At 39.7% G+C, this 26,054-nt stretch overlaps 2 protein-coding genes across 11 annotated transcripts in view; one reads left to right on the forward strand and one right to left on the reverse strand.

The window, feature by feature from the left end:
- Nucleotides 1–6,465, forward strand: part of fbxo16 (F-box protein 16) — a 10,315-nt gene extending 3,850 nt beyond the window's left edge. For 2 of the 4 annotated variants that reach the window (XM_051936603.1, XM_022193049.2), the window contains exons 5-9: nt 477–641; nt 726–964; nt 2,549–2,636; nt 3,774–4,023; nt 5,305–6,465. In XM_051936603.1, coding sequence (XP_051792563.1) covers nt 477–641; nt 726–964; nt 2,549–2,636; nt 3,774–4,023; nt 5,305–5,441 — 879 coding nt within the window. In that variant the 3' untranslated portion in view covers nt 5,442–6,465. The remainder of the gene's footprint in view (nt 1–476; nt 642–725; nt 965–2,548; nt 2,637–3,773; nt 4,024–5,304) is intronic. The other 2 variants (XM_051936606.1, XM_051936605.1) reach the window with 2 other exon arrangements.
- Nucleotides 6,017–26,054, reverse strand: part of fam49a (family with sequence similarity 49 member A) — a 56,405-nt gene continuing 36,367 nt past the window's right edge. For 3 of the 7 annotated variants that reach the window (XM_022193064.2, XM_051936610.1, XM_022193066.2), the window contains exons 3-12: nt 17,047–17,126; nt 13,073–13,194; nt 12,502–12,607; nt 12,245–12,381; nt 12,016–12,093; nt 11,769–11,885; nt 10,477–10,556; nt 9,987–10,113; nt 9,656–9,726; nt 6,017–9,431 (exon numbers count right to left, since the gene is read on the reverse strand). In XM_022193064.2, coding sequence (XP_022048756.1) covers nt 9,368–9,431; nt 9,656–9,726; nt 9,987–10,113; nt 10,477–10,556; nt 11,769–11,885; nt 12,016–12,093; nt 12,245–12,381; nt 12,502–12,607; nt 13,073–13,194; nt 17,047–17,119 — 975 coding nt within the window. In that variant the 5' untranslated portion in view covers nt 17,120–17,126 and the 3' untranslated portion in view covers nt 6,017–9,367. Of the gene's footprint in view, nt 9,432–9,655; nt 9,727–9,986; nt 10,114–10,476; nt 10,557–11,768; nt 11,886–12,015; nt 12,094–12,244; nt 12,382–12,501; nt 12,608–13,072; nt 13,195–17,046; nt 17,127–17,375; nt 17,456–26,054 lie in introns of those variants that run through there. The other 4 variants (XM_022193068.2, XM_051936612.1, XM_051936611.1 and 1 more) reach the window with 2 other exon arrangements.

Raw genomic sequence — 26,054 nt, forward strand, 5'->3', positions numbered from 1 at the left:
CGACAAAAACAACAAAATATCACAAAAATGAGACACAAAACGACAGTAAGCAATCTACTATTTTACTTTCTGATCCAAACAACTTGTCATGGTGTAGAAATAATTTTAAATTTATAGTTTTACTAATTTACAATCTGCAGTTAATGTCTTCTCTGTAATTTTTACACTTTGAGGGCCGGATTGGACCCTCTGGAGGACCACTTTTGGACCACGGGCCTCATGTTGGACACCCCTGGTTTGACTGTTGAAATCAGACAGGAATTTTCCACTGATGGATTTAAGACACAGCTGCTGGTTTGAGATGAGAAACTGGTTGTTTTTCAGTTTTCCATCTTGTTGTTTCAGGATGTTTGTGGATTTCTGATGTTTTTACTGTTTTTATTGTTTTTATCTCTACATACAGCACTCTGACTGAAAGCCCTCTATAAATATAAATTTATCTTTTTGGTGAAGCTGTCCTCATGTTTGTGCTGCAGGTGAGCTGGATCTGGAAGAGCTTGGTGGATCTGGACCAGCTCTGGAGGCCAAAATGTCTGAAGCTCGGCTGGAGCATCGGCTTCACCCCGACTCCCTTTGAGCAGGGAGTCTGGAAGAGACTCTACATCCAGAAGGTCCAGGAGATACGGATCACTTCACTGCAGGTCAGGAGATCACATCCAGGATCAAACATCAGACACTCCTCATGACTAATAAAGACAATAACCAAACTAAACATCTGTCTCCAGCAGCAGTTTGTGCTTCCATATGCTACAGCCGTCAGCATTAAACCTGAAGAGTCACCAGAGGAGTTCTTCAGCAGTCAGGAGCCTCCGGAATCCACCAATCAGAGGCCTGGAAGGAGCTCCAGGTCAGGATTAAAGAAGGAGAAGCAGCTTCCACCGTGGAGAGACTCTGACAGACGACCCAAAGACACGATCCGATTCAACTACCTGGACAACCTGGAGCCCATGGAGGCGCTGAGAACGTAAGACTGAAGAGAACGAGGATCAGCTGAGCACTGTTGGGCATAAATTTAGCTCCTGATGCGTCGTTTGGCATCAGCTGTGACCAAAACGTCCTGATCTAGCTGAAAACAGAGTGGATATTTAGGGGTAAAGAAGTAGAAAAGAGGTGAATCTGATGAGTGATCCAGATGGAAAGCTTTAAAAAACATCATTCTACACGCTCACAAAACATCTGCACACTTTTATTTGTTCAGATTTTACATTAAAGAGTTTCTGGTTGCTGATAGAAAATAAAATCCAGCTTTTTTAGTTTGTACAGCCATCATTCAAAGCTGATTTAAAGCGTCAGCAGGCAAAGAGTTTGTAGAAATCAGTCATTTTAACACAGTTTGATTCTTTAATTCAGCTCATTCTGCTGCTAATACTGATGTAGTTATACCCCCTGTCAAAAGGTTTAGGACGCTTTCTCATTGAAATGAATGAGAAAGCGTCCCAAGACTTTTGACAGGGGGTGTATACTGAAGTAGATATTTTCATATTTTCAGAGTATTGTTACTTTGTTGTGTCGCCAATAATCAGCCACATTTGAATTGTGCAGCACTTTTCATACAAGTGAAATATAACACAGATAAAAGCGTTAAAAATGCAATAAAATAATACAAGCAATATATAATAAACAGTCATAAAAAACAGGACATGAGGAACTGAGGAGATGTATAAAATAAAATAAAATAAAATAAAATTGAATTAAGTTAATATAGGACAAAATTGAAGCCAAATTTCATAAAAACAGAATAGATTATTTTTTAAAATTGATTAATAAATGATACATTGAGTACTTTTTAAAATTAAAACAAAATTAATTAAAATAAAATTAAATAAAACTGATACAGAACAAAATAGAAGTCAAAATTCAGAAAAACAGAATGATACATTCAGCATTTTTTAAAACTACAACAAACTTAATTAAAGTAAAATTAAATTAAACTAAATTAAATTGATATAGAACAAAATACATTAATTATTTTTAAAATGAATTAATAAATGATAGACTGAGTACTTTTTAATAATTAATCTCCTGAGACTCAAGCTTTGGCTGCATTTGAGATTTTTTCTAGTTATTTGGGATAAAAGGTAGAAATAACCAGATAATATCTAATATCAGATTTTTATATTTATTATATTTGTATTATATTTTAAGATATTTATAATATTATTGTTGCTATTTTTATTATCAGTATTATTACTGATATTTTTATTTTTCTGAACAATACGCTCTTTTTGAAAAAGAAAGATGTCCTCATATGTGAACTAGGTGGTTAAAAGGCTCTAAAATTTCTAAATGTAGTGATAGTCTGATTTTCAGAAACAAACTCGGTTAGCATTCCTGTCATTTGGGCCAATGGCAGCAATGCTACACATGCTGGTGTGTCACTGTTAAATGCTTTTATTAGCTTTTTGCACATCAGCAGCCACATGTTGCTGTTTAAATCTGACAGATGAAGACGCTGCTGTTTGCTCACAGATATTCACTTTAGACTGGAACTGACTGAACTAAATGCAGATGGACTGAGATGTTCTTCCACCTGCTTGTCTCTCTACAGGCAGACGAAAAGCAGAGCGAAGCCAGATGACGTGGAGAGAAAAACACTGTCTGAGGCCAACTACAAACTCCGCAAAGCCAAATCTCTGGTAAACCAAACTCCATTCATCACCGCCGTTCCCCCGCTGTGGCTGTGACCTGATGTCTGAATATAAGGCAGATGATGAACGCCTCGTCGTCTCTGGAGACCAAAACCAGCAGGCGTCATGCATTATGGAGCAGCGTTTACACAGAAACGCATGTTAATGAGGAGAGGGAGGGCAAATTATGCTGAGGATGGTGTAGAAGGTGGAGGAGAGGGTGAAAGAGGGGACACCGAGGCGTTTAGTGTTCAGGCTCTGGTGAAATCATCGTACATTCATGTGCAGCCTGAGTGCTTCTACAATCTTTGGAAGGTTTTCAGGTTAATTTGGTTTTTATGACAAGAATTTACAAAAAAAAAACCCTCATTATTTCATGTCAAAGTGAAAAGAGGTTTCTAAGAAGTAACGACAAGGTAAACTACTAAATCCCAGCTCTTCCTGGGAACACCTCGGGATCCTTCAGGAAGAGCTGGGAAGTGTTGATGGGAGGACGAACATCTGGAAGGACCTGCTTCATCTGCTGCCTCCATGACCCAACCCCAGATAAGAGGAAGAAGATGGATGGATGGATGGATGGATGGATGGATGGATGATGGATGGACGGATGGATGGACGGATGGATGATGGATGGAAGGACGATGGATGGATGATGGATGGATGGATGGATGGACGGACGGATGGATGGATGAGGGATGGATGGATGGACGGATGGATGAGGGATGGATGGATGGATGGATGGACGGATGGATGAGGGATGGATGAATGGATGGATGGACGGATGGATGATGGATGGATGAGGGATGGATGGATGGATGGACGGATGGATGATGGATGGACGGACGGATGGATGGATGAGGGATGGACGGATGGACGGATGGATGAGGGATGGATGGATGGATGGACGGATGGATGATTAATGACATTACTTTGAAGAAATCTGTTTTCACTTTGACATGAAAGAGTCTTTATTTTTATGAGTTCCTGTTAAAAAAAGGCAAATTAAATTGATTATGATTCAAAGTTAAAAACTAATAAAATGGGAAAACTTTGATGAAGGGGGAATATTACTTCAGGCACCGTGACACCGGGCCACCCTGTTCAGATAACCATGGGGTCTCTGAGAACTTCTTTCTCTTCTTTCAGATGTTCCTCAGCTCCAACTGCAGACCCCACCACACACCATCTCCTCCTTCTCCTCCTCTTCAGACCCAAACTCGCCCCCTGTGGGCCTCTCAGCCTGCAGACCAGCCCCTCACCCAGCAGACCTCCAGCAGCCTCCTCCGTCTGGCCCAGTTCAACGCTGGGATCCGTCCGAGGCCGGTGAGGACTCCGGTGCCCCGGCTGAGCGTGGAGGCGCTCAGGGCGTCCCGGCGATCCCACAGGAGCCTTCCCAGTAAGTAATCACGCCTGTCCCGGTGCTCTGGGCTGAATGTGACGCAACACACAGCAAGAAACACATTCAGAGCAAATTACGGCTTAAAAACAACCGATTCTGCAAGAAAGTGAAGTCAGAGACCCGGTTAGAGAATGTTGGAAATGGGGGCGACCCAGTAACCGGTGGTTTGGTGTTTATACAACTTCCTGCCTTGAATCCCGACCATTAGGAACATTTGATGCACGTCATCCAATAATCTGAAATATGGGAAATATTAGGAATGCTTTATGTCTTTTTACTGAGTCGTGAATAGAGGAACATTATTGTTTCTGGTATTTACAGTCTGCTTCTAATTGGCAGGACATTTGCGTAAGTTAGTAGCAAGAAAAAGATGAAACTATTAAATAAACTTTTGCATAAAAAGACCAACTATATTATTGATTTTTTTTTATACCTAAATGTAGAAAAATAGCAACTAAAATGGAAATATTAAAGTATCTCAAAACTGTGCTTAAGTTTAGTGCTTCAGTTAATTCCCAACACTGGAAATCATCAAGATGAAGATACTCTAGTCAGTTCTGCATTTATTCCAGGATCACACCAAAGAAATCTCGTCTTATCCAGGTTGTTTTCTCCTGACTAGATCCTTGATGTGTTGGATCTACTCTCAGATGTACGCCGCTTTGGATAAAAGCGTCTGCTAAATGAAATTACAGAATTGTAGAACTGTAAATCCCGAGGTCTGTTTAGAGGGAAGTAAAGATTTACGCAAACTCTAAAAGAGAAGCTCTACCACACACAGGCACAATATTTCCTTCCATCCATCCATCTTTTTTCTCTCCTTGTTGCTCAGCTCCATCTTCACCACGACGGTTTGATAGAAGATCCTGAGATTCTTGAATTCCTTCTCTTGGGGAAGCAACTCCCCCTCAACCCCCAGTATTTTGTACTTCAATATGATACAAGACTGACTGCAAGATTAAAACACCGAGCTAAATCCAGAGGAAGGGATTTTAAAGAGTTTGATTGCAATTAGGGGAAAGTTTATGACGTAAATGATCTCTTTACTTGGAAATAAAACGGTTAGGAAATATATTCTGGAGAGTAAAACTTTGCTGTAATGACTTAGGATTCAAACAGTGGACACAAAAGAAGAAGTGAAAGACAGAATATGCTCTGGAGAATCAACATGTTGACTTATGTTAGTATTTTCTCTGCTGCTGTGAAGCTTCAAAGATTCTTCAAATATTGACTAAATTTGTAAACTATTTGTGAAAAGACTCTTAATGCTGCTTCCAGGTTCTCCACTGTTTGACTTCCAGCCCTGGACTGCTTCTACGGTACACAAACAAGTGAAGAAGTCTAACGCCCCCACATGGAGGACCACAGAACTGCAACCTGTGTGTGAACATCCCCAGCTATTTTATGAAGAATAATTTTTTTTTTACTTTTAATACAGTGTTTCCTACATGAGCTGTGGTGTTAGCCTTGTTTTCCCCAAAAGCTTAGGGGAAAACAATCCAGACTTCTCCTTTAAGGTCCGGTTGCTTTTTACTGAAGCTGTAAACTCACTCAGACTTGTTTTTTTTATCCCCCGCCTCCACGAAGTGGAAAAGGGGGATAAGGCCTCCGTCCGTCCGAGATGAAGGGGACAGCTTTTCTCGGAAACTATTACAGCTAGGATTACGAAATTTAGTGTGTAGCTTCACACCATGGACACCTTGATTAAGTTCGAAAATGAGACCTGTGCGATAATATTTAACAGAGTTATGGCCCTTGATCACTATCTTGGATATAGACTCATAGACATCACATGTGGCGGGGGATATTGATGACCATGTCGTCTTGTTTATAGATGGAATGCAGCTAAAATATCTTTACTGCTTTGCTGAATAATGGTGCTTGTTTGCTTTTGTTTTTACAGATTGTGTTTTGAATTATCAGTATGACAGTTGGGTGTCCAGGATAAAACTGCCTGAACTGCTGTAAATAAGAATGCCAAAAATGTGTGTAAGAAATGTACCACTTTTAATATCCAATCCACACATCCCATTCAGTATGCAAGAACAAAGCAAAGCAGATTTATATCAACAGTGAGTTTGAAATCCAACACCAACTGTCAGTTTAAGACAACAACAACAAAAAAAAAAACTGGATTCGCCTCTAAAAAAAACAACTTCTTGCATTCAACACACAGTAGCATATTCTCGGGCAAAGATGAAGCTTGGTGTACATCAATCATGACAGACCAGGAGGTTTTTAAAAACCACTTCAGTCGGATATGAAACATCGTTATCATGCGTACACTGGGCTTCGAGTCTGTACAGTTTTTAAATCGTTGCATATAAAACATATGGCTCACACGCACACGTATGCATATATTACTAAATACAAGAGAATCAAACAGAAATGATGACATGTTAATTTAATGTTATTAAACTGGAGGTTAATCGAAGGACAGGAGTGGCTACGGTTCCGTTTATGGCTTGTGTGTGTCACAGGTTAGATCCTTGCGTTGAGTCTTTGGGGCGATGTCGTGCTAAATCCCAGACATTTTTATTATTCTAAGACCACAGGGGTGGAATTCAGATTGAATCAGGCAGATGATTGTGATGCAGTCACTGTTAGATGGTAAAAATGATTTAAAGATGAAAACAGAACGTCTTAGGAGCTGCTCTCCTCGTTCACTGCATCCTTTAACACACTCCATCCCATCCATCGGCTTCAGAGACGACAGTAAAAACGAAACAACTTAAAGCGAACACTCACAGATTGTCCGACCGAGTTTGACTATTAGTGATGCTCAGCAGAACGAGGCTGAGGAAGGTAGGACTGAGGAAGGATGCAGTTCCTTCTACTTCAACAGTTTGATTTAAGGCAGATTTTGTACATTAGTCTGAACCGTCAGGCCATAAAATGATCCAGAAGAACGGTCAGTTTACTGTGATGAATCCAAACACATCAAACAAGATCAAAAAGTCACAGAAAACATTAATCTGCTCACATTTTCCCTCCAAAAGTCAGTCCAAATACTTAAAAAAGTGGAAACTGTTTTCTAAAAAATCTTCAACTAAAAAACAACATAATTTATTCATAAGATATTTTTGGTCTTTCTTTTAAAGAAAGAGTTTAATAGCAAAACTCAAAAAGTCACTCAAAAGATGGCAAAAACGCACAATTATTCTGATGCAGCTAAACATTTGGTGGGTCGATTGGATTCAGTGATTCATTGTCTCCTTCTCTGCATGCTGGATACACATTTGTCTGTTCACAGTGGATTTATTTCAACAGGAGCACAAGGTTTGAGAAACAATATGATGAAAAAAACAAGAGCTGACCATAAAAAGACGAGCCTGATCTCACTCCCAACTCGTTAACTTGCTGCCACTTTGCGTCACGTTTGAATGCATGAGGAAGCCTTTAGCCTCGATATTCCACACAAAAGACATAAAAACTGGTAGATAAATAGACACCATGAGTAGGTTAGGCAGCAATATGTTCTCTACAGGTGTCCCTCCTTACAAGATTAATCCTGTAACACACGATTAATCTTGTGAAAAGCGCGCGTTTCAACAAAACCATCAAGTTTATCCGAATTTAAAGTTAGCTTTTGTGCCTAAACTTCAGCAAACAATGAGTGAAAATGATACTAAAGATTTTTATTGTGAAAATGTCGCTGCGAAGACGAGACGACGTCTGAAATTAGCCTGTTTGGACCGAAACCTCAAAGACGACAACAACATGAAGTCAAATCTACAGAAACATGAAGAGGTTTTTAGTGTCTGAAGTCACCTGCTTTGCTGATCTGACGGCGTCTAAACCACAAAGATGGACAAAAAACGCGGCAGGAATCTGAAGAAACCCTACGACTGAAATGTCTGTAGGTTCTCATTCATCCAGGTCATGGTTATCCAAAGTAGTTTAAATCAATCCACTGGACTTTAAGAAAGTTCCTTGAAGACGTTTCACCTCTCATCCAAGAGGCTTCTTCAGTTCTGGTGGTGGTTGGTGTTGCCTCAGCTTTTAAACCTCTGTGAGGTGTGTCCAGGGCTATTATTCCAACAACCAATACTGATCTGACTACAACAATGGTCATGAGTATCGGGGGGGGGTTGTTGAAATGCACAGATGTCACTGAGCCCTCGTGTGCTAATGGTGGTCATTAGCATGAGTCTGCTGAGTAGTTCTGGGGAGTTTTGAAAGGACCTGAGGGTGAGGGTTTTGAGAGGTGACACGTCTTCAAGGAACTTTCTTAAAGTCCAGTGGATGTATTTAAACTACTTCGGGCTACGACTGAAAGCTCCGACCGGTTCAGACCAGTTCAGACTGGTTCATGAAATACAATAAAACTAAATGAAAAACAAAACTCAGTCTCCTGGGTAAACTTAGGCCACCTCCACCCCTGAGACCTTCTTCTGCAGCTCTTTAAAACATCCAGTTTGGTAACATTTAAGTCCATCTGTTGCTTTTCTGTGTGCTAGAAGACACATCACAGGCTTCATCATTATTTTCCTTCAGAATCGTAGTTTGGCTCAGATGGGAGTATTTTTATGGGTAAAAAACATCTAAAAATGTACTTTTATACTCAGAGATGAGTTCTTTGGGGAGCTTCTAAGTGTTCATAAGGATTCCTTGTGCGTTTCTCTGTGACACCAAAGTGGCAGCATTCAACGTTCTGGATATGAGAAGCAGCTGGAAAAGAGAAAACACCCAAACGCTCTTAGAAACATCAATCCATCCCTTATCTGCTTTCAACACTTTGCCCTTCACTGCAACAGAAATCTTCAGATTGATGCAACACTGACTGATTCTCTGCTGTCATTAAATCTCATCTCTGCAGGACGATCACTGCAGTTCACCTTTACAATCTGTCCCCGTGATGTACGTGATAATCTACGCCAGAATTTAAAAAACAAACCAAGAAGAACTTTATTAAAGACAGTAAACTGATTCCATTGTCAACTAAAAGATTGAAAAGATTCATTGAAGGACATTTTAATGCTGCCTTGTTCATTTATTTCCATCTGCTGCTTGCAGAGCTCAGTTCTACATATATATATATATATATATATATATATATATATATATATATATGTGTGTGTGTGTGTGTGTAAGGCTGATAGGTGTCCACGGTTTGTGCTTCGACAGCTTTAACAGTAGAGGCAATTCATGTGATGCTTTCAGATTTTAGGAGTACGTATTCTGCAGGTTTCAATAACTTGGAGGGAATGACTATGCAAATACACACAAGTATTAACATCGAGTCTTTTTAAATAATGTAAACATATACATCTTCTTTGAGGTCAGGACAGTGATCCTCTTCATATCTATTTATATATATTTATATAAAAGAGAACAAATATTACTGGAGCATCGTCCGGATGTTCTTCGGAGTGGATTCGTCATTCAGGTGTTTTGTGGTGAATCTGAGGAGGAAATAGAAGCCAAAGTGGATGTTAATGGGAGTTTAAGAACAAAAAACCCCACATAAAACAGACAGACAGTCTAAAGATGAAGAGAAACTACAACATCCACAGAAAACATACATATTTTATTGGGCAGAACAGAGACAGAAAAGGTGGTTTTCAGTAGCATGGATGAGAAGTCTTCTACTGTCAGAAATGCTCCACAGCTGAATGAATGAACCTACTTGAGTGCATTCAGGAGGCCTTCTACGTTGTCTGCTGGCTGGTCCTTCAGGACTTTTATGCAGCCTTTCATCTGAAGACAAAAGAGCAGAGCTGCATCACAGAACACACCCACAGTCCTGCCTTTACATGACGGCGTATTCATCCGCTCTGCTCATCAACTAGTTCCATGTGTTCTGATGCAACGATGAAACGCTGTAGGTGGAGGACCTGCTGTACTTTGAAGTGGGTAGCGGCTAAATCCTAATCAGGCAGGGTTTCTGCTTTTTACAGACACAGAACTTTTGGATCAGGTTTTATGATAAAGTGTAAACATAAACGTGTGATTCTTACGTCTATCTTGGAGGACTTGTTGAAGGCGCCGTTGGGGTGGACGTGGTCGTAAAGAATGATGACTCCAACCATGACCCTCATACAGAACAAGAGCGTGTCATCGCTGCTGAAACGACTCGAGTATTCACTGAACATGGACAGAAACCAGATCAAATATGAACAGTAAAACCAGAAAGATCTGAGTGGACAGTGTGAAGAAGATTAGAAAAGATAAGAGCGATGGTACTTTATTATGCGACTGTGCACGAATAGTGAGTGAATAAATGTGAAGCATCTGACAGACTTTCAAGGACTTGGCATGTTTTTGGGTAAATGCACAATGCCAGCTGGATAACAGAATTATAAAGCTGCAACACAGCTCTCAGGGACAGGAATTAAAGTGGTGCTGCAGATATTTGAGCGCTGCATTTTGAAAAACCTTCAACAACTCGTACAGCCTGTGAGATCCAGCTTCATCATGTGTTTGTGTGAGTGTGTAGAAGGAACTCACGGTGTCTCCAGCATGACCTTACAGACACTGGCCATGGTGCTCAGACAGTCTGTCGTGTTCTCCAATGGAAGAGTCTTGTTCTACCAGAGGGAAAACCAAACATATCACCACTAAATACTTGTTGAACCATTAATTTAAAAACAGAAACACTTGGGAGCTGTGGAGACCTCCAGTTGGCTGCACAAACTTCCACGTAATCTAACATTTAAATTTTTCTATTTCCATTGTTAAACCTCAGATTCAGGAGGAGCACCGCCAGTCCATCCAGGTTCCAACCCTCACCTGTGATCATGAGCTCTGGTAGTGACCCAAAGAATGAGATCATGGATACAAGCAGCTAAAATGAGCTTCCTCCATAGGGTGTCTGGACTCAGCCTTAGAGATAGGAGGAGTAGATCAGACATCTGGAGGGAGCTCAGAGTAGAGCTGCTGATCCTTCAACTCTGAAGGAACCAGTGGAGGTGGTTTGGACATCTGATCCAGATCCTCCAGGGAGACTTCCTTTGGAGGTTTTCTGAACACGTCCTCCTGGGAGGAGACCCTGGGGTAGACCCAGAACCCTCTGGAGGGATTATGTATCTCATCTGGCCTGGGAACACCTCGAGATCCTCCAGGAAGAGCTGGAAAGTGTTGCTGGGAGGAGGAACATCTGGAATGACCTGCTTCATCTGCTGCCTCCATGACTCGACCCAGGATAAGAGGAAGAAGGAAGGATGGATGGATGGATGGATGGATGATGGATGGATGGATGGATGGATGGATGGATGGATGGATGGATGGATGACTGGATGGTTGGATGGATGGATGACTGGATGGTTGGATGGATGAATGGATGGATGACTGGATGGTTGGATGGATGATGGATGGATGGATGGTTGGATGGATGGATGATGGATGGATGGATGGATGGATGGATGGATGGATGGATGGATGGATGGATGGATGGATGGATGGATGAATGGATGGATGAATGATGGATGGATGGATGGATGGATGGACGGATGGACGGATGGATGGACGGACGGATGCTTCCATTGTGGTGTAGAATCTGACAGCTTCAACCATGGTCTCCCCAGAACAATGAAAACTAGTTGCTGAATGTGACTCTAGTTCTTTGAGCACTCAGGAAACAAACAGAACTGGCTGTGTTCGCCTGTAACGTGGATTTTGTTGCTCGTGGTGACGTTAAAGACGAGAAAACTTGATGCAACTAGTCTCTTTCTCTGACAGAAAATTAGAAAATAAAAGCCACAGGATAATTAACGACAGTCATGTTGCGTTGGCGCTCTCACCTCCGTCACAAAGTTGGTGGTTGCGGTGCTGAGTGTTTTCAGCATGGGCGTGGCCTCGGCGTAGAACAGAGACATCCTATTGGCCATCTCGTTGTTGACTTCATTCTCAATGTCCAGCTGTGGAAAAAGAAACAAACAAACAGTCACGCATCTCCTTTTAGTTCCAGTCAACTGAACGGGTAAAATTCAGTGCTTTAAAGACCGAATCTGATCAGTTTGGTTCATTTCTGATAAAAACACCACTCACATTCATGTTGTTTATCCGGTTTCGACTGATGGTCCTTCTGTAGTAGCTGAAGTCGTTCTGGATGGCAGGAATCCTCATCTGACAAAAAATTAAAGAAAACTGTCAAATCCAACACTACATATTTACACACCACATACAAACAAACAAAATATGACTTTATACGGTGAATGAAACTAAAACTGAGGCAGCATGTGTGTGACGGGGTTTAAGCTGAGTTTTTCCAGCAGACCTTCAGCTCATCGAAGCGCAGAGTGAAGTGGAGGATCTCAGCGAACTGTTTGGCCAAAGCCTGCTCTCTCTCCAGGTGCTGGGTGGGCGTTAGAGGCGGACAGGTGAGGCACTCCAACAAACTCTGCAGGGCCTCCTCTGCACACAAACACACAGCAAACCCTGAAAAACTCCACCACTCACTACTCCATGCAGTTAAGACGTAAAGTTAGGAAATATCCCCGCCACAGGACATGCCGTTTGGCAGATTGACCACACCTAGCCTCAGAGAGAAGCTGTAGAACTTCTTTAGCTTGATGACCAACGGGCAGACGGAGTTCCAGGCTCGCTCCTGCAGCATGAAGTCGTTGGGGTTCTGAATGGCCTGGAAAGAAGACCAACAAAAACATCAGAAAACTAGCAAATTTATCTCAACTAATCCCTCTTCGGTCATGGATTAAGCATCTAAAAAGTCATCTTTGTGTATCAGAGTTATGTATTTAGATGCTTTTAGTGCGTGTTCTAATATTATAAAAATAAAATATTACAAAAATAAGACGTACAACGTCAAAAGGAAGAAACAAAATGACAAAAAAATGACAAAAGGGAGAAACAAAAAGACAAAAACATGAGACAAATGACAAAAGTCAGACAAAAAACAAAAAAACCAAGACAAAATATTACAAAAATGAGACACAAAATGACAAAAGAACAAAGAACAATCTAGTATTTTACTTTATGATCCAAACAACTTTGGTCTAGAAATGATTTTAAATGTATAGTTTTACTAATTTACAATCTGCAGTTAATGTCTCCTCTGTAGTTTTTTGTGTGTTTTAGTGTTTCTTACGTCTCTGATCTCCTGGCCGGCTCCTTTGTACGCCTGCAGACCCGTCAGGATGCTCTCAGAGTCCTGCAGGACGGAGTTCACCTGGTTCCACACCTCACGCTCTCCTTCTGTCGGCTGAGCATCTGACGGCAGCAGATCCACAAACAGATGTTCACATAAACACACACAACAGCTAGACTAAAACAACTACAAAGATATTCATTCCTGCTTTTTCACATCAAGCTCCAATCTTCAAGTGATTCTAATCAGACTTCAGCAGAGCAGACGTGACTTTAATTTTCTTTTAAATTATGACACAGTCACACATTTTACTGTTTTTGATGTGAAATGCTTTAATCAACATTTCTAATCATGGGAGAACAGAGGAATGTGTGCTGAATGCTTTGGTTGCTATAAAGTACATTTTTTGTTTTATTTGGGTTTTAGAATCCATCGTTTATAATAAATAAAGATGAAAACATTCAGCACACTGAGGGGTCGGAGCTGAAAGCCAACAGAGAATCACCATGAGTCCATCTACAGTCAAACACCAACATCTGCTGCTCCAGCATCCATTCTGATGCTTTTAATTTGAAATGCCAACACGGTGTCACATGGAGAATTAAACATTACTGCAGACAGACCGGCTCAAGATCACCTGCAGACCTGGATCTTTTATCATCATTTTGGATCATTTTTCAGTCTTTGGGATAATTTTGGAGTCATTCAGGACAAATTTCAGGTCATTCTGGACTAATTTTCTGTAATTATGGATCATTTTCAAGTCTTTTTGGACAATTTTTGAATAATTGTAGACAATATTTTAGGAATTTTGGATAATTTTCTTGTTGTTTTCAACAAGTTTTGCATCAGCTTGGATCGTTTTTAATCATTTTGGATAATTTGTGTCTCTTTGGGATAATTTTCAGGTCATTTTGGACAAACTTCATGTCATTCTGGACTAATTTTCTGTCATTTTTGACCATTTGAGTCATTGTGGAATTTTCTTGTTTTTATGTATGCAGATAAATCTCATGGACTTCTAAAGCCCCTCAGCTATGTATCGACCAGGTGCATTTACTGCACGCTGCTCTGAGCAAAGAGGGCAGATTTGTTGTTCATGAAACATTAAAATATCTGAGCTGGCAGCGCTGCTTTCATGTTTGACTGTACAGACCTACATGGTGTAAATCAGACATTCTGCTGCTGTGAAACACTCTGAGGCATCCAGAGCATGCAGTAGGAAGCTGTTGGACAGGTGCAAACAACAACATGTGTTTTAAAACTGAAATAAACAGGATTCTACTGCAGACTACCTACAGGATCGCTGACTTTCTGCTTCCTGTTTCCTGCATGTTTGCAGCCAAATGCTCAGAAATGTGTTCTAATTATCAGCTGCGTTCTGCAGAACCCTCGTCTCTCTAAATAATCTAAAAATACCTCAGCTCTGTTCAATGCAGTCGCTGGAAAACCCTGTAATAACGCCTGTTAGCTCTTTAACACACATAATGGGTAGGTGTGCTTTAAACCTGAGATCATGAACCCAGAGAGGCAGCAGCTCTAAATTTAGAGCCTCTCTGACATTAAAACTCAGTCTGGGTTCTGTTTTGCATTTCAAAAACCTTCCACTCCCATCATTTCCTCTTTGCTGAATAAACAAAGCCTGAGGTCGGCTGCATTGTGAGAGCAGGCGGCTCGTTTTTATTCAGCCAGAGCACATTTATCGGCTCGGTTCACAGGAAATCTCAGCTGTGATGCATCAGTGAAATAAAAATGAGTGTTTTTATTTGAAGCCTTGTATCTTTACCTAATGCTGAACGTGTAGTTAACCGTCTGAACCCCAAAGACAGCAGCTTTAAAGGACATTTTTTGTCATTTACCGTCACAAAAAACTGGAAGAATTATCAGATTTTTCAGCACCTACTGATGGGAGACTTTCTGTTTCAAGCTTGCATTTAAACTATTTCAGCAAAGTTACTTTACTCTGTGGGTTTCCTTAAAAAAAAGAAAAAAGAAATCAGTTTAAATCTGTCAAAGGCTAAAAATAGCCGTTAGCGTCTCATTTGTGGTGATAAAAACTCTCCAGGCTGTTTTTACTCAGAGAAATTAAAAATCATAAAGGATCTGTGGTTTGTAGAAAGATCTCTTATTTATGAGCGGACTTGGAAAAATGTGCACGATGAGTCCACTTTGCAACATTTATGAATACATTTATTATAAATACATTAACAAAACTTTATCAATGTTTTAACAATTTATGGCATTCTAACTTTGCTTTAATGCACAAAGGGAATTTTGAAACCTGTCTATTTCTGATTAATGATGGTTTTCACTGTTGATAAATCTATAGATTATTTTCTTGATTAGTTTGTTTTTGAAATGTCAAAAAATGCTAAAAAAAAAAAAAAAAAAAAGCTCAAAAAGTCGTCCTCAAATGTTGTGTTTTGTCCAAAACCCAGACATTCAGGTTACTCTTATTAAAGAGTAAAGAAATTAGAAAATATTCAATTTAAGAAGCTTTAATCAGAGATTCTTGACTTTTTCCCTTTAAAAGGGACTAAAAACGGGCAAATTTAAAATGTAAGTCAAAGGACCAGTGCTTTGTAGAAACATCTTTTTTATGTGAGGAAAAACGTGCACAATGATTCCATTTTGCAAAATTTATGAATACATTTATAAATACATTGCCAGACTTTTAGTGATGTTGTGCTGTTTCTGTAGAGGATTTTATATCGCAGTAAAAAGCTGCTCGTGGTTCAGAGGGTTAAATATGAACTATAAAACAAAAGAAACCAAACATTATTTAATGCAGGGAGCAGATCAATAGTTAGTAATCAGATTATTGATCATCGGTACTCAAACAGACGTTAGTAAAAGCAGACAGGAGGTCAGAGGTCAGATCCATCATCCTTCAGCTGAATACAACCACATTTTAAAATCAATCATCGATCGTTCAGCGCATTCAGAAACTGTAAGGACTGAAAACACTGACCCAGGATCAGTCAGAGCTACAGAGAGGTTAAAGGACCGACAGTTTAAAGCAGGGGTGTCCAACATGAGGCCCGTGGTCCAAAAGTGGTCCTCCAGAGGGTCCAATCCGGCCCTCAAAGTGTAAAAACTACAGAGAAGACATTAATTGCAGATTGTAGATTAGTAAAACTATAAATTTAGAATCATTTCTAGACCATGACAAGTTGTTTGGATCATAAAGTAAAATAACAGATTGCTTACTTTTGACATTTTGTGTCTCATTTTTGTAACATTTTCTTGTGTTTTTGTTGTTTTTTGTCATTTGTCTCATGTTTTTGTCATTTTGTGTTTCCATTTAGTCTCGCTTGTACTTTTTGTCTTATTTTGTTATTTTTTTGTGTTTTGCTTTATTAGTTGTTTTGTGTAGCATTTTTGTCGTTTCATGTTTTCTGGTCTCGCTTATGTATTTCTCTATGTCGTTGTCATTTTTGTCTCCTTTGTGTACATTTTTTTGGTAACTTTGTAATTTTTTCCAGGAATTTTGTCTCTTTTTGTTTTATTTCGAGCCGTTTGTCTCATTTCTGTCGTTTTGTGTCTCATTTTTGTAATATTTTGTCTTGTTTTGCTGTTTTTTGTCTGATTTTTGTCATTTTGATCATAAAGTAAATCCTCTGTGTTCAGGTCCAGGTGACTAAATGTTGTGTTCCTTTGTAGACACTCTGTGATCTAGAAGTTGTAATGAGGAAATGATAAACTGAGGATGAATGTGGATGAAACTGAACTTATTTTTCTTCATAAATTTCAGGTTGTTCATGATGTTTAGTGAAAATATAATTCCTTAAATGTGATTTTTTTTTACACTAAAACAAAGGAACCATTAGGAGTTGTGGTTATTTATTGGTTATTATGCTGTGGTTTTACTGGTTTTACTGGAGAACAAACTGGACTAAAACATGTTGGACACTCCTGCTTTAGGGGAAGATGAGGGGAGGTTTAGGAGAAGGACAGGCAGAAGCTGTGCTCACTTTCAAAGTCAAGGAAAAAGTTTGGTCCCTGTTCAAGCTCTGTGCAAGTGAGCACTTTTAACAGATTCCCCATTTGGTTTCTGCAAGAGAGAAAATGAGAAAGAGAAAGGAAGAAGAGCAGTGTGATGTTAGGAAGTCATCAAAAACAGTTATTCAGACGGAGACGGAGGATCGGAGCCGACAGAGCAGAAGAAACGGGACGGGGAAGGAGAGAAAAGAGATTAGAGCTCCTTCACGGCTCTGTCATGGAGAGCAGAAACCCGCCGGCTACACCTCCTTCCCTCCCCACCACTCCTCCTCCATCCAGGCTCTGCTCCAGCACCACTTACTTTCAAAGTCCAGGAAAAAGTGTGGATAGTTCTCTATTTCCCTTGTTAGGACTTTTAGCAGGTTACCCATTCCAGCAAACCTGATGGTCAGAATACAGCGGTAAAAACACAACATGTACACAAAATATACACAGCACAGTGCAATTTAGGCAATTTAACGACAAAAATAAGAAACAAAACTTCAAAAAAAGACAAAAAAACAACCAAAACAAGACAAAATATGACAAAAATGAGACACAAAAGAACAATCTAGTATTTTACTTTCTGATCCAAACAACTTGTCATGGTCTAGAAATTATTTTAAATTTATAGTTTTACTAATTTACAATCTGCAGTTAATGTCTTCTCTGTAATTTTTACACTTTGAGGGCCGGATTGGACCCTCTGGAGGACCACTTTTGGACCACGGGCCTCATGTTGGACAGCCCGAAAGTAAAATAATGATATGAGTCAAATTTATCTTATTAGAACTTTTTCAGGAAATGACTTAGACTCAAAACACTAAATATTTCACAATTAAGAAGCTGAAAAAAAATATTTTTTTTTTTGGGTATTTTTGTTTTAAAAACTGTCTTAAACATCTATTTTTTGTTCTGTTTGCTCTCCAAAAGTCCTGACATCAGTGGTATATTTTAAACTAATCTCACTTCATCTCATGGAAATGAAACTTTAAGTTTATCTGCATTAATGATCACCAGTGGAGGTAACCTTTGTCTTCCTACAGCTGTGACTACATCTGTTTTTCTGGTCGGTAAAGAGGCTGAGGGAGCAAAACTTTCCTCTGCACTACGCTGAATAAAACCCCAAAACTTCCTGAACCAGTTTCTCTGCACTGCTGGACTCTTTCTAAACGCAGTGGTCCTAAATTACAGCTACACCCCATAAAGCTTTTACTGGAGGCAGAAGGCAGTGAGTAGGGAGTCATTTCCAGAGAATAGTGGAGGGAGGTGAGCAGCTCTGTAATCACAGCAGGACTGAGACTGACAGGAGCTCAATACGAGGCCACGACTACGGTAAAAGCAAGAACGACACACTGCAGCATGTGGATGGAAGAGAATAACATAACCTGGATGAATTTAAAGGAAGTCACATTCATTTTAGGTTGGAAATATATGCGACATCTGTGGAAAAAGGAAAACAAATGAGGCTTTTTAGGACATGTAGCTGCAGATTCCCACAGAAAGCATGTCATTTCTTCTCACAGAGATCCAGCCGGACTAAAGTTGTAGTGAAGCAGTGACAACAAAAGAGACACTGTGCTGCAGAGTGCACATGATAATCACACTGCATTTCTCTGCTCAGCCTCCAGCTAGTCGCTCTTCAGTCACAGAATTCATTCTCATCCTGAACTCATCAGACATTTATATTTAAGGACAGACTGGATGAAAACAGCTGCTCCTGCTCTGATTCTAGAGATTATTTACCTTCAGTTCTGATGCAGCTACAATCTACCCTCAACAAAAATAAAAACACAACACTTTTGTTTCTGCTCCCATTTTTTATGAGATGAACTCAAAGATCTAAAACTTTTTCCACATACACAATATCACCATTTCTCTCAAATATTGTTCACAAATCTGTCTAAATATGTGATAGTGAGCACTTCTCCTTTGCTGAGATAATCCATCCCACCTCACAGGTGTGCCATATCAAGAAGCTGATTAGACACCACGGCTGTGTCTGAAATGGCATACTAACGTACTACTCATACTAAGTGTGACGTCAAAATATGTAGTGCGTTCACATTAGATAGTATGAAAAGACTGTACGCGACAAATACCCGGATGTATAGTATATCCGGAAAATTTTTAAGTATGCGCGGTGACCTCACTAGTCATACTCAACCGCCCCATAATGCTTTGCGAGCTACCCACCGAAATGGAAGCCTCCGTGGGGTATGTGGCCGGACCGCGGCGATTTTTATTTTATTTTATGTGGTTAAGTAGTCATCCTAATCACCCCACAGATTTGAGAAATAGGCGTTTTCTGACCAACGTTTTAAATTTGTCAGACGCCTCACAACGTGCTACTGAATGCTAGCAGCTAGCTGCAGCAGCTCGCTTTGCATACAGAACAAGTAGCAGCTACCTCCAGTAGTCTGCAGCTACAATTGAAATGATTCGCATAATCTGGCTAATAACTGCATGAGGAGTGCCGGCTTGAAATTACCACATTAATTATGCGACTGTTTGTTAGCGTGTAATCGACCTGAAGCCGGCATTCAGCCGAGATATTTGATAGCCGTACTTCCGGTTTTTGACGTCGGAGGTTTGAAATGCATTATGGGAAACGTAGTAGTATACTACAGTGTGAACGGTTGGCATTCTAATCATACTTATAGTACGTAGTATACAGTATATACTCATTGAGAATGTAGTCTGTTCGGACACAACCCATGATTAGTGCACAGGTGTGCACGTGGTCTGCGGATGTGAGGCTGGCTGGATGTGCTGCCAAATTCTCTGAAACGCCTTTGGAGACGGCTTATGGTAGAGAAATGAACATTCAATACACGAGCAACAGCTCTGGATGATATTCCTGCTGTCAGCATGCCAACTGCACGCTCCCTCAGATCTTACCACATCTGTGGCATTGTGCTGTGATTAAACTGCACCTTTCAGAGTGTCCTTTTATTGTGGGCAGTCTAAGGCACACCTGTGCACTAATCATGGTGTCCAATCAGCATCTTGATATGGCACACCTGTGAGGTGGGATGGATTATCTCAGCAAAGGAGAAGTGCTCACTATCACACATTTAGACAGATTTGTGAACAATATTTGAGAGAAATGGTGATATTGTGTATGTGGAAAAAGTTGTACATCTTTGAGTTCATCATAAAAAATGGGAGCAGAAACAAAAGTGTTGCGTTTATATTTTTGTTGAGTGTAATTTCTAATTCTGTACCAGAAGGGGGCAGTGTTGGTTAACATCTCATTTAGCAGCGATGAAGTGTGATGTGTTGCTGCTGCAGGAGTCTGATTTAGTTTGTAGGTAAACCATACCCTGCAGCTAGAAGCTCCTCAGCAGCCTCACTGATACCTGACGACCTTTAAAAAACAAACAACAACCCAAGGACCAGTCATCAGCCTCTAAGGGAATGTTTTCCTCCACAAGGACCTTGTGACAGAAGAAAATCCAGAAAAACTGGTGCAGTTCTTAGTTTAATGTGTCTTTTCATGCAACACATCTGCATTCATTTAACTCCAGGAAACCCACTGCTGCAGAAATACATCAGTTTTATTTATTTTATTTACTTTTTATTATTTAGATATATATGTTATGATTGCTCTTTTTTTCATTTTTTTCGATATGAGCAAAACATTTGGGAAAAAATATATAGAGCGAGCTATTTTTTTTCTATATTTGAGTATATATACATAAATATATATATTTTTTGCTCTTTTTTTCTATATTTGGGTCTTGCAGGGTGAAGTTTGACAAAAAAAAAAAAAGAAAATATATATAGACTACACCTCATGTGACATCACACTTGCGCTGTTTTATGTCATTAATTTCCAATCTTTGACACTAGAATCCCTCCTAACAGCATCCAGAGAGCTGATTCATGGCTTTAACTGCTCGGTTTGTTTGTGTGCATATTAGCATTGTTAGCATGTCCAAAAGTTTGTGAGGAACATCTGTAGTTAAGGAGATGTTCCTCACAACATGAGGAACACTGAAAATGTAGCTGCATTCTGATATGCTGAAGCTCCTGTTTTTGAACAAGAAACAACAGAACATCTGTCACATCTGTCCCCAGGTCTGAGACGGAAAAAAGCAGTTTGCAGTCTTCTCTAAGGAAACGTACAACGCAACAAATCAAAGTAAAACAGGTCAGACCACTCAATAACAGCCGGGAGGGAAATAATGCATCTTTTCTAAGGATCACTGTTGACAAGATGCTAAACTCCTGAATGCAACACAACCGTCCATAAAACAGCTGATCAGCACAGACAATAGAAATCTGATTAATATGACTGAGTGCGGTGGACACGCCAATCTATGCATTCATCAACAGCTAAGTTTTATTCCCTCACCAATGTAAACAAACCAGCTCAGGCAGCTTTCTCTTCTATTTCTTGTTTCTCAAGCAATCAGAAGGTGGAAATGAAACAACAAGCCGCCTCCAACAGCACACAAACCGAAAATAACGTACAGTACAGGAAGGAAAACACCAAGAGAGGATTATTTTAGTCTGAGGGAACGAAAGCCATCAGCCTCTTTATGTTAATTATGAGAAAAAGTGTGCATATATAAAGTCACTTCTCCTCTTCCTCACCCATTTATGTACTTGAGCAGGTTCAACATGTCGTCTGTAGGGTTGGCTGCTGTTATAACAACAACACTGCAGGTGATTCTGTAGCACTGATTTAAACAATGAAGAGACCGTTTCACTGCTAGTGGGAACATCTCAGTGCGTAATCTATAAAATATAATGTAAAATAACAAATAAAAGCCATGTTTGTCTGTGTCAGGATAAGGAACCACAAACTGAAACATCAGAAAGTCTGGCTGCAGTGTCCAGGTTGATTAGTTGGTCCTTAAGCTCTCATCACACCAAACCCTTATTGGTCAGACAATCATTGACGCTAAACGTGCTACACCAACAGCGTCCCAGGAGTAATCCATCGTTTTTGGTAGTGGGAGGTGCAGACCACAAAAATGTACAAAATGACCACAAAAAGACCCATAACGCCACAAAATGGTCTGAAAATGATCAAAAAAGCAGCAAAATGAGCACAAACACGCAAAAAACAAGCACGAAAAGACACAAAATGACCACAAAAGCGCACAAAATGACAAAAAATTACACAAAATGACCACAGAAAAAGACAAAATGACTCAGTGAGACAGATAATTATCATATAAAGACACAAAATGACCACAAAAACAGCAGAAGAAGTAGAAAAACCCCATAACTTAGCTCCAGAAGTAGAAAAACCCCATAAATTAGCTCCAGAACAACTAGAAAACCCCCATAACCTAGCTCCAGAAGAAGTAGAAAAACCCCATAACTTAGCTCCAGAATAACTAGAAAAACACCATAATTTAGCTCAAGAATAACTAGAAAAACCCCATAACTTAGCTCCAGAATAACTAGAAAAACCCCATAACTTAGCTCCAGAATAACTAGAAAACCCCCATAACTTAGCTCCAGAAGAAGTAGAAAAACCCCATAACTTAGCTCCAGAATAACTAGAAAAACCCCATAACTTAGCTCCAGAATAACTAGAAAAACCCCATAACTTAGCTCCAGAATAACTAGAAAACCCCCATAACTTAGCTCCAGAAGAAGTAGAAAAACCCCATAACTTAGCTCCAGAATAACTAGAAAAACCCCATAACTTAGCTCCAGAATAACTAGAAAACCCCCATAACTTAGCTCCAGAATAACTAGAAAAACCCCATAACTTAGCTCCAGAACAACTAGAAAAACCCCATAACTTAGCTCCAGAATAACTAGAAAAACTCCATAACTTAGCTCCAGAAGAAGTAGAAAAACTCCATAACTTAGCTCCAGAAGAAGTAGAAAAACCCCATAACTTAGCTCCAGAATAACTAGAAAAACCCCATAACTTAGCTCCAGAATAACTAGAAAACCCCCATAACTTAGCTCCAGAAGAAGTAGAAAAACCCCATAACTTAGCTCCAGAATAACTAGAAAAACCCCATAACTTAGCTCCAGAATAACTAGAAAACCCCCATAACTTAGCTCCAGAATAACTAGAAAAACCCCATAACTTAGCTCCAGAACAACTAGAAAAACCCCATAACTTAGCTCCAGAAGAAGTAGAAAAACTCCATAACTTAGCTCCAGAATAACTAGAAAAACCCCATAACTTAGCTCCAGAATAACTAGAAAACCCCCATAACTTAGCTCCAGAAGAAGTAGAAAAACTCCATAACTTAGCTCCAGAATTAGCCGCCATTCCCAGCTCTCTCTACTGCTGACTCTCAGCCAATCAGAGGTGAGCTAACTAAACATGGCACGTTCACTGACATCAGGTAAATCTGGAACTGAACAATAAACACTGAAACCTCAACATCAACAACAATATCAGTCTGTTACAATATTTGGTTATCTTCTAGTAAAATGATTCATACATGCATTAAAGTCGTTGGTATTCATGACTTTATGAAGAACTGATGGATGTCGTGATGAACGGAACGACTTTGTTTACATTTTCGTTGGAGATCAGACTTTCATAGATCAGTAGGAACAGAACTCAGATCTAAGCTGAGGACTTCCTGTATAGAATAATGAGGAGAAAATTATCTAACATGCTGCAAATATTAGCTTTTATTGGACATTCAGAACATTTAGGCTCATGAGGCTAACAGGTAGAGTCCACTTTAGTCACTTTAGAGACAACAAGCAGATTTTTCTTTATGTTTTTTCATGGCAGGCTGTATCTGAAGGGCGTGTCTCGGTCATCTTTACTGCAGGTTTACGCTTCATCAGGTACATCTTTCCATTACCAGTTCTGCTTTAGAGGATGAGGCGTCACGTTTTATCAAACTCTCGTCCCACTCACAGCTTTCTTCATCACACGTGGTGCGATAAAGATGCTGTGGTCTTTCTGAAGTCTATGTCATGTGACCCTGAGATGGGAGGGGAATCTAATTTATCACTTTTAACTGCAGCAGTGAGTTAGAACAAGGGAAACTGAACCTAATTTGATCCTTATGTAATACAATCCTGTGCAATTCAGTGGAAGTCTTTGAATAGATTTGACGGAATAACGAACCAATCTGAAGGTGGAACGCAGCCTCCTATCTGCTGAGCTCCACAGAACCATTAAACGCTTTCAAAAACAAGAAACAAAACAACAAAAATGAGACACAATGACAAAAAGGAGACACACGACACAAACGAGACACACAACGACAAAAATGAGACACGACAAAAACGAGACACACAACGACAAAAACGAGACACATGACAAAAATGAGACACACAACGAGAAAAACAAGACACACAAATGACAAAAAGAGACACAAAACGACGAAAACAGACACAAATGACAAAAACTAGACAGACAAAAACGAGACACACAACAAATAAAACAAGACACACAACAAATAAAACGAGACACAAAAGAACAAAAACGAGACACGACAAAAATGAGACAGAAAACGACAAAAACGACACACAACGACAAAAACGAGACGACAAAAACGAGACACACAACGACAAAAACGAGACACAAAACGACAAAAACGAGACACAAAACGACAAAAACAAGACACAAATGACAAAAAGAGACAAAACGACAAAAACTGACACAAAATGACAAAAACTAGACACAGAACGACAAAAATGAGACACACAATGACCAAAAAAAGGCACAAATGACAACAATGAGACACACAACAACAAAAACGAGACACACGACAAAAATGAGACAGAAAACGACAAAAACAAGACACACGACGACAAAAACGAGACGACAAAAACGAGACACAAAACGACAAAAACGAGACGACAAAAACGACAAAAACAAGACACAAATGACAAAAAGAGACAAAACGACAAAAACTAGACACAAAATGACAAAAACAAGACACAAATGACAAAAAGAGACAAAACGACAAAAACTAGACACAAAATGACAAAAACTAGACACAGAACGACAAAAATGAGACACAGAACGACAAAAACGAGACACACGACCAAAAAAAGGCACAAATGACAACAATGAGACACAAAACGACAAAAACGAGACACGACAAAAACGAGACACACGACAAAAATGAGACAGAAAACGACAAAAACAAGACACACAACGACAAAAACGAGACACAAATGACAAAAACTAGACACAAAATGACAAAAACGAGACACACAACAAATAAAACGAGACACAAAAGAACAAAAACGAGACACACAACGACAAAAACGAGACACGAAATGACGGAACAATCAATCAGATGAATGCAGGTGGACCGTCTTTCTATGAGCTCCACAGAACCATTAAACGCTTTCTGTTCTCAGACTCTCAGTCTGAACACCAGACAGGGAAGGAAAAAATACTCGGGGAGTTTACTCGTCTGCTCGGTTCCTCTTTCACAGACATTTTTCTATACCTATCATTTATCGGGACCGAAAGTGTGGAAACTTTGACTTTCCTCTTTCCCGTAGTGTTTACCATCAGCTGACGTTGGGTAAATTAAAGGGAATATAACTTATAGCGCCGTATCAAAGGAAACTAAGAAGTAAACGTATGGGACAGAGGGTATTTCCCTTTTTATTTCACAGAAATCTATATTAAAAAAAGCAGAAAAAAATACTAAAGAAGCTGAAGTCACTGAGGAGAAACCCCCTTGGACAAAAATTACAATAACTACTTTTTTTAAACCATTTTTTGAACCTTTACGTTTCATTTCTGTGGCCCCAGAAGCTGCTTTCAGTGACATAATGTGACTGAAACTCTCACCGTCTACCTTCAACCTCTGCTCAAACATTCCTACTGCTTTACAATTAAAGCTAATTCTATGCATTTAAAGCACCTAAACGAGCTCTGGACTCACACTGCTGCCTCCTCTCCTGTCTGGGAGTCTCAGTACTTCTGATCAGCTAAAAAAACATGATAAATAAACACAGCAAATTATTAACAAATGGTGGATGTGGTTTGCCATACTGTGTTCCAACATAACAGAAGATTAATCTGGACTAT

The sequence above is a fragment of the Acanthochromis polyacanthus genome, chromosome 16 (genome assembly GCF_021347895.1).
Source record: "Acanthochromis polyacanthus isolate Apoly-LR-REF ecotype Palm Island chromosome 16, KAUST_Apoly_ChrSc, whole genome shotgun sequence".
NCBI classification, from domain to species: Eukaryota; Metazoa; Chordata; class Actinopteri; family Pomacentridae; genus Acanthochromis; species Acanthochromis polyacanthus.